The following is a 9,380-nucleotide window of genomic DNA, read 5'->3' on the forward strand; positions in this document are numbered from 1 at the left end:
CATCATCGTCAGTTTGACAACAATAGACGACCAACAGAAATTTTAGTTATTTTCTTACTCTCCGTTTGATAACAACAACCCGATTTCAGTTTGGGTGGTTAGACGCGACGCGACGAGTTCATAAAACAATGAGTGTTGAAAAGTTGGACGCAATAATATTCAGGTGCCACCGGTTTTACCGGTCAAGTGGTGGTCGAAGATGCCGTCGATATATTTAGGGATTTCAAATGGGGTATTGCAGGAAGAAATGAAGTAAAAATCAAATGAAAATTTCAATATGGTGGCGTGTAAAATAATTCTCTTTCCCTTTCTCTGCAGTCTAAACTGAAAGAGCTTTTGGTGAAAGTCGGCAAACGTACCCAACAAGATTTGAGTCATATTCCCATTATTGTGGCCGATGTTAGCGATCAAAAATCAATTGAAAATATGGCGAAAAAGTGCAAGGTTTGTTGATAATCCACATCATTACCTTTAAGAATGTATGTAGGCACAGTGTTTTGAAACCGATAAAAATACTTTTATTATTGCTATGATCAATTGAACGCAATTGTAGTATTTTCATTATATCTTTGAGTTAGGTTCATTTTGACCCCTAACCCTTACATTTAGGGGATTGGTGTCAATGGAAAAAAATATTCTAGACTAAATTTCACTATGGATCACCGCCCAATATGTAATATATATCAAAAAATATGGGTCTGAATTTGGCAACATTAACTGACATTATTATATATTTTTTGGGCTATATTCACAGTCTACTTGATATCAAAGAAAAAATAATCTACATTAAATTTCACTATAAGTCAGCGACCAAAAGAAATCTGTATATATATTACATATCAAGAAAATGTGTGTTCGAAATTATTAAATATTTATTTTTGACTTAGAGTAACTTCGAGTAAGGTTTTCAACGATAAAAAATAAAAACAAATTGTTTTCACAACATAGATTTGTTGGCTAAATATATTCCAGGTCTAACATTATTTCAAAAAACTCTAAACTGCGAATAAAAATAACTTGGCGGGTAAAGTGGACCAGTAAGTATGGGTAATGAGGATCAGTATGTTAAAGGTAGGTAGTGGTTTGGTTGTGATAAATTTCAATTTATTCCACTCTTGGGTAACAATGAATGCAAAACTATATGGGTTTATGTTTTGGAATAGCCCCAATTTAAGGGTACCGCCCCATTTGCGGTATTTTGAAGGTCCTTGCTTCATTATCCAACCGAAGCACTTGTAATTTTGCATATCGAGTTTTCAGAAGATAGAATACCTCCTCGCATATTAAATGCGCCCATATTTCGAACTCGTCCTCGTGAAAAGGTCCTACTTTTTATAGTGGTCCACATTACCCGACATTGAATATTTTTATTTAAAACATGTGAAAAAGCGTTAAGTTCTGCCGGGCCGAACTTTGGATACCCTCCACCATAAATATACTAAAAGGTAGTTGAAATGAAAATGTAGGAAAAAATAGGGAGATTTGTTACCATATACGACTACAAAATACAAAATTGCAGCGAATTTGGTTGAAAAACGCGCTCAAGAACCCCAAAATACCGAATATTGGGGGTACTCTTATATGGGGGCTACCCGAAAAAATGGACCTATATTCAAGATTTTTTGTGGATACATTTAGTACACTATAAGAACCCAACGAACCAAATTTCAGCGAATTCGGTTGAAAAACGCGGTCAATAACCCCAAAATACCGAAAATTGGGGGTACCTTTATATGGGAGCTATACCTAAACGTGGACCGATATATCCCATCTTCGAACTTGACCTGCCTGCAGACAAAAGACAACCCTATGCAAAATTTCAGCAATTCTCAATTCCTTCAGAAGATAGCGTGATTACAACAGACGGACGGACATGGCTAGATCGTCTTAGAATTTTACCCTGATCAAGTATATATATACTTTATAGGGTCGGAAATGAATGTTTCGATGAGTTACAAACGGAATGACAAAATTAATATACCCTCCATACTATGGTGGAGGGTATAAAAATTTATCGTCTTCAAAAATGAATAAAAATTAAAAATCACCGATTGTAATTGCAGCTAAACGTATATTTTTTATTCGGGAAAAAACAAAGTGTTGTGGTAAAAAAATGTTACAATCAGAGCTACAATTTCTACTACTACGCTTTCAACATTGCAATTATTTATTAAAAAGCAAGGTTGATGTTTGTTTTCACTAATTAGGAAAACATTTTTATCAAAGCAGCATTGACATATTTCAAGCATTTTCTTAGATATGGGGGGTGGTCCACATTAGACGCATAGTCCACATTACCCGAAGTTACTCTAATTCACAATATTTTTGAGTTGGGTTCATTTTGATCCATAACCCTTCATTTTAGCGGAGTGACGTAAATGAAAAAAATATTCTGTACCAAATTCCCCTTTAGGCCGTGGAATAAAGGACATCTTTATATATAATGGGTATATATAAACAGAAAATAATTGTTTTCGACTTGGGTCCATTTTAACTAACCACTAACCCTTGCTTTTAGTGGAATGATATTAAGGGGAAAGTATGCTGCGCCAAATTGCACAATAAATCACTGATCAAAAGAAATCTGTGTATATATACTGATGGCCAAAACTAAAGCAACTAAAATTGCATTTAATTAATGCCGCATAACTTTTTTCAAAAATATTGTATCGAATTTCAATCTTATAATAATTTCAATAAGCCTAAATAATATTTTAAAAATTATTTAGGCTTATTACAACGTTACCTAAAATCCGACGGGGCGTACAAAAATATTCCCCACTATGGCAAAATTTTGTGTACGGCCGTACTACCCAAATACGTCGAATCCATATCTTCAAGCAAGTATGCAAACCGCAAAACAAAATTGAAATTTTATTAAATTAATCCACGTATTTTCAGTTTCGATTCGAAATTTCAAATTTCCTGAATGTAAGGCTGTTATATTATATTGTTTAATATATTGGGGTATCTATGGTACAATTATACAAGGTAGGGTAGCTTTTGTCAGAAAGAAGAAAATACACCTCTACCTTATGGGCAATAATATGAGAATAAATGAAAACAAATGCATCAAGTCGTCCTGTTCATTTGACATATTTTTATTACCAAAAAAAAGTGAAAAATGAACGGAATGTTAGGTTTTTTTTTCAAAATCGAGTTGGGGATATGATTTACATATTGATTCATCCATCGGATTCGTGGCCTTCCCCTTCTGCGTGGGCCATTACTTGGCTCACTTTTATATGCCTTTTGAGCTGGGACATATTCGTCCATTCTCACAACATGGCCTAGCCAACATAGTCGCTGCAACTCGATACGTCGAAGTCACAGAATATATGGCTGTCACAAGGTAATGGTCCGAATCGATATTCGCTCCTCGGATCGATCGAATGTCTAAAACACTGGATGAATGCCTTCCGTCTATAAACAGTTACTCAAATACATTTTCCAGGAATTCGTTAATTTTTACCAACCCAACAAACAATTTGAGAGTGTGGGTTGTTAATTTAGATTGACTGGGATCCTTCTAGATTGGTGCAATTTCCATCAAAATTAAATATAGATACACAGTAACTGTTTATTATCCACTTATAAATTCTTGTTTTACAATCCAATGAAACTTTTTTGTTTAAAAATCTTGTAATTGCTCCAATTAGTTGTACTGTTATTATTGACCATGATTTTAACTTCTTATTATAAAATATATGGTTTTTACATATAATTAACCGCTCCAATACATTGGATGATAAATTATCAATAATTGTTTTGTGTTTTTATTTCTGTATTACAGATTGTTTTGAACTGTTGTGGACCTTACCGTTTCTATGGTGAGGTTGTAGTTAAGGCGTGCATCGATGCTGGAACCCATCACGTGGACGTCAGTGGCGAACCACAATATTTTAATGGAATGCAACTTAAATATAATGACTTGGCACAACAAAATGGATCGTACATAGTCTCGACATGCGGCTTTGAGAGCATCCCAGCTGAGTTGGGTGTTCAATATGCGGAAAAGAATTTTCCAGGTAGGGGGTTCTAAAGTATAGCAGTCCTTTGGCTCGATTCAACTGTAACGACTTGTCTCGACTAGACTAGCTGAATGGTCTATAAAGACTCCCTTCAGCTCGTCTATAAAGACTCCCTTCAGCTCGTCTATAAAGACTCCCTTCAGCTCGTCTATAAAGACTCCCCTCAGCTCGTCTATAAAGACTCCCTTTTGGACGTCTTTAAAGACTCCCTTTTGGACGTCTTTAAAGACTCCCTTTTGGACGTCTTTAAAGACTCCCTTCAGGACGTCTTTAAAGACTCCCTTCAGGACGTCTTTAAAGAATCCCTTCAGGACGTCTTTAAAGACTTCCTTCAGGACGTCTATAGCGGTCGTTTTAATTTCTTTTTACAAATGTCTCTTTTCACATTACTTTCAGGAACCGTAAATTCTGTCGAACTATATTGGGAATCCAAGCCAAATTACCAAGATAAATCATCTAAAGCTATTTTGCACACCGGAACTTGGGAAAGTGCCATCTATGCTATGCAACATGCTAAAGAAATGTTGGCATTGGAGAAAAAAGTTAACACTGAGAAAATTCCAAGTTTGAGTCCTAAATTATGGATGAGGTAAGAAAGCTGATTGTTTACTAGTTTCGCGAGTGTTCCATCAGAAGGTCTTCGGAAGTATCTTGCAATGTTGCCCTGAATTGTTATTTTATTTTTATTTCATTTCCATTTCAAATCCCTTCTAGACCTTATGCCCATCAAACCGAAGGCCTTAGGAGTTATTTTGCACCATTTCCAGTTACTGACCGTGGTGTTGTTCAAAGGTCTCAGCGATTGGCCTATGCCTATGATAAGAAACGACCAATTCAATTTGAAATATATATTGGCATGAAGTAAGTCCAATCACTGATTTATGAAGAATTTCACTCATATCAAACATTTACTTTTCAATTTCTTCTTCGTTAGATCCTTGCTGATGGCCTTGCTATTTCCAGTTTTCATGTTATTCGGTGTTATTATGGCCAATATTGGTTTTACACGTAAATTACTTTTAAAATATCCTCACATCTTCACCTTGGGCCTAATGACACATGAAGGACCAACGGAAGCCAACAGGAAAGCTATGGAATTCCGTTATACCTTAAAGGCAAAAGGATGGACTACCGGTACTTCCGAATCTGCTGCACCCAACAAAGAAGTTGTGGTCCGTGTTACGGGCAAGGATCCATGCTATGGTATTACCAGTTGCGTTTTGTTGTTATGTGCCAAAACCATTTTGAAGGAACACAACAAAATGCCCGGAAAGTAAGTTATCAAAATAATATTGGAATTTATTTTTACGTTAAATGGTGATGTGTGTGTGTTTCATTGCAGGGGCGGAGTTCTGCCACCAGGATTTGCATTTGCCAAGACAAGTCTTCTGGAAGAAGTTGGTAAACATAAATCGGGTTTGAAATTTGAAGTAATTCAACAGTAATTTTTTTATTGAGAAAATGTGACAAGATTTTTGTTATTGTTTATATACAGTCAATAAAAATATTGAAGAAAAACGTATCTGTGAAAGAAAAATATTTTTTTTAGTTTATTAAAATACTGGTTTCTGGTCAGGGAGAGAGAGAGAGAGAGAGGGGGTGCATAGGGTAGTCTTTTGTCTGCAGGCAGGTCAAGTTCGAAGTCGGTCCACGTTTAGGCATAGCTCCCATATAAGGGTACCCCCAGTTTTCGGTATTTTGGGGTTCTTGAGCACGTTTTTCAACCGAATTCGCTGAAATTTGCAACCTTGGGTTCTTATTGGGTACCAAATTTTTCCACAAAAGATTATAAATATAGGTCCACTTTTTCTGGTAGCCCCCATATAACGATACCACCTAATTTTCAGTATTTTGGGGGCTTTTGATCATATTTTTCCACCGAATTGGCTGTATTTTAGTATTAATAGGTAACAAAACTCTCCTCGATACCAAACTCGTGTAAGTGACTGCGGAAGTGCCCATATGTATACTTGTTGGTATGTTCCCCATATTTTCATTTCAAGTTACTAACAGTATAAATATGGTGGAGGGAGGGCCCGCCGAACTTAACGCCGTTTTCACTTCTTAGCATTTATATCGAAATAATTTGTAAAATGCATATGAGAATTTTGTAACGCCAATGCAGTAAGAGTGAAATAAAAAAACAATGGAATTCAAAACTAGTCACAATCGAGTGAGTGAAAAATCGGCGGTTGTTGGCAACAGAAGCAGTAGTGAAATAAACGATTGCAAAAATTATAACAACCAAGTAAGGGGAGAGACGTAGTACGATACCAAAACAAAACACAGCCAAGCAATGGTGCTTGTGGTGGTGTTTATTCCTTGGAAGGGATGCTTCTTTGTCAAAAGAGAGTTGTGATATTAATGAAATGTTTAAATTTTTTGGAAAAAATAGTGGATTTATTATGCTTTTACTTGTATTCTAAGCGAGATACATGTCAATATGGAAAAAAACCTATGCTTGAAATTATTAAAATGTTCAATTCGACATATTCAATTCAATCAAAATAATTCATTTCATGCTATTCGAATTATAGCCAGTCATATCCGACCGTTTGTGATGCCGCTTGCAACTCCTCAAAATATTTGTTGATTTTTTAATTAAATTTCCTGAAATTTGTCGACATTGATGGTTCTATGGCATCAACCCTTTTAGGTACTATCGAAGGATATTTTATTATATTTCAAATATGCTGAACAAAGTTTGCACCAAAGTTAAATCCCCATTCGCCGCCGTATTTATATTTAGTAAAGCAATCCGCGTCAGACATAATGCACCTATACCAGCGTTTTTTCCTTCAAAGACGAAAAAGTCAATGGGGCGAAGTCCGGTGAATACCGTAGTTGAGGCTTGAAACTGTTGTTTTTTTTCAAAAACTCACACTCAAACATTGGCGCACCACCTTATTGCAGTCGAAGAATACAGTGATCCAAAACTTCACATTTTACCGAATTCGATTTGCTTTTTCATTTGAATGATATGGTTTTGGTTTCAATGTTAAGGCACACACAGATAATTCGTCGTCAGGTATTACCTTTTTGGAATATTCTGAATCATTGTAAACGATGTTCTTCAGCACCTAAACGATGTCTATGCGAAGTTGTGTTTGTCTAAAATTTAGCAATTTTGGAACAATTTTATGCTAAAACATCAGTAAAAATCCCTTAAAATAAACCGAACCATATGCTAATATCATCAGTATTCTCTCTTCTCAGTCTTATACCACAATTGTCAACATTTCAAATGTCCTTGCGCAATATAATGTGGAACGTATAATAAATTTGTCATTCCGTTTGCAACACCTCGAATGCAATATTTAACTTGATATTCCATGACTTTTAACCGTTATTCAGTTGTAAATAATTCCGGGGGATACTTTTCACAGTGAGATTGCAATTGTTTTTATTTAACAATAATTATACGCTACACAACTATGTTGTCAGGGTATTATAGCTTTGTGCAGCCCCAAGAGTTTGTAACGCCGTGAAATATTGGTCCTAGACCCACATTTAAGTATACCGATCGTCATATCTCGACTAGCTGAGTCGATCAAGACATGTGTGTCCGTCCGTCCGTCCATTATAATTTGTAAACACGATACAGGTCACAGTTATGGACCAATCTTCACGAAATTTTGCATGTAGGATGGGTTCTGGCCAATGAAGACCCCTATTGTTTTTGGGGAAGATCGGTTACTACTTAGGGGACGAAATGGCCCAAATACTTACATTTGATTTTCTGGTCGCTCCAGAGGCCGCAATTATGGCCCAAACATCGCGAATTTTAACATGGAGAAGGGAATCGGGCCAAAGAATATGCAAGCATGTTTTGATAAAAATGGGTCAATATTTAGCGGGCCAAATTGACCCTGACTTTTGTGTGAAATATGACAAAATTTGAATTATAAGGCGAATATATTTACCCCTGAAGGACATAGACTCGAGAAGTTGATAGAATATTCAAGAGGAGTGGTTGACCTTTTAATATATACCAATTGTATTTTCATATGTACTCGCATGCGGGAGTTACACTTAAATATTTACAGGTGTTTACGTATTCAGATATTATTTAGTAACCCATTACCACTCTAGAGTGCGGAAATATAGTGCTGATCGCATTGAAATTTTCCATGAGGGTCCAGTTATGGTCAAGGACAACGCTTATATTTTTCGGTGAGGATCAGTTTCAATTTAAAACCGAACATCACAACACAACCCACGGTGAAGGGAACCTACACAAGTAATTAGAAGGGCTGTTCTGAACATTAGTAATATAAGTTGACCTCTAGTCGGTCAAAAGGGTTCCAATATCGCGAAATATTGTCCAAGCTCGGAATATAGAACCACAAAAAGTTAGATTTTCGTGCAAGTTGTGTAGGGTATCATATGGTCGGCCCCGTCCGACTATACTTCTTCGTCACTGGTTATGTTTATATGTGGATTTTATTTAAATATTGGCTATTTCAATAATTGTTGGCGTGATACCGTGTAGCAGTGAAACCCCAAAAATAAAGAAAAGAAAAACGATAGAATGTTTATGTAAATATTTTCAATCTTTATTGTAAAGTTAATGGGTTTCGTGAGAAACAAGACTTTACCTTAACGTGCGTTAACGACGATAGCGAGAGATGTTTATTCTACGAGAACGAGAATGCAAGAGTTTACTCTACGAGAGTTCGAAAGCAAGTTTAATCAACGAGAGTTAAAAAGCAAGTGATGTTGCGATGGGCAAGAAAGCTACAGCAAGGCCGTGATCAACAACTACGACCACAGCATTGGAAAGCGCCTCTCTGCATCCGAACTAAGCGAATGTGGCTTCCAGGAGATATAGTAGAAGAGAGCGAACTCTCCCCTACAATCCGAACTAGGCGAATGAGGCTCCTGGAAGATATGCAGAGAAGATTTCCCCATTGGGCTCCGAAGAGCGGCCAATTAAAGTGGTTAATTGTAATGCTGTAGAAGGGGAAACAATGTATCGAACATATACATTGCCGTAAGCAATGTATCGAACTTAAACATTGCCGCCCACCTTGCCGCGCTAGCTGCGTGGCAACCGATATTAAATTAGTACGCGACTTAAACTATGGTTAGTAATTGCATTGTGAATTAAATGCATCGATAGGTATAGTAGTTCAGTTTTATTGAGCAGGAGCGGATATAATTCAATTTGAGATTATCTATTTTTCGACTATTTTGACAAAAAGAATACACGATGAAGTTATTCTTTACTATTTACAACTAATTTAGTCTCTGGTCGACGAACAATTCTTGTTGGACCTAAGTGATTGCTCATGACAGAGCACAACGAATTATTGAAATTGCATATTAGCTAAGTATATTTCGATTTTT

At 36.3% G+C, this 9,380-nt stretch overlaps 2 protein-coding genes across 2 annotated transcripts; both read left to right on the plus strand.

The window, feature by feature from the left end:
- Positions 1 to 163: 163 nt before the first annotated feature.
- On the plus strand, positions 164 to 4,896 carry LOC133327231 (saccharopine dehydrogenase-like oxidoreductase; the record flags this gene model as incomplete). Its single annotated transcript, XM_061535792.1, has 5 exons — positions 164 to 252; positions 319 to 444; positions 3,794 to 4,028; positions 4,428 to 4,620; positions 4,746 to 4,896. Coding segments are annotated over 5 exons (794 nt in total), but the record flags the coding sequence as incomplete, so codon positions are not given.
- A 121-nt stretch (positions 4,897 to 5,017) lies between these two features.
- On the plus strand, positions 5,018 to 5,484 carry LOC133327233 (saccharopine dehydrogenase-like oxidoreductase). The gene is made up of 2 exons (XM_061535795.1): positions 5,018 to 5,304; positions 5,374 to 5,484. The coding sequence occupies exons 1-2, from the start codon at positions 5,018 to 5,020 to the stop codon at positions 5,474 to 5,476; spliced, it is 390 nt and encodes a 129-aa protein (XP_061391779.1). The 3' UTR covers positions 5,477 to 5,484.
- The last annotated feature ends 3,896 nt before the right edge of the window (positions 5,485 to 9,380 follow it).

Source organism: Musca vetustissima, unplaced genomic scaffold (assembly GCF_032173495.1).
Source record: "Musca vetustissima isolate MV318-11 ecotype Yass unplaced genomic scaffold, APGP_CSIRO_Mvet_v1 utg57753, whole genome shotgun sequence".
Classification (NCBI taxonomy): Eukaryota; Metazoa; Arthropoda; class Insecta; order Diptera; family Muscidae; genus Musca; species Musca vetustissima.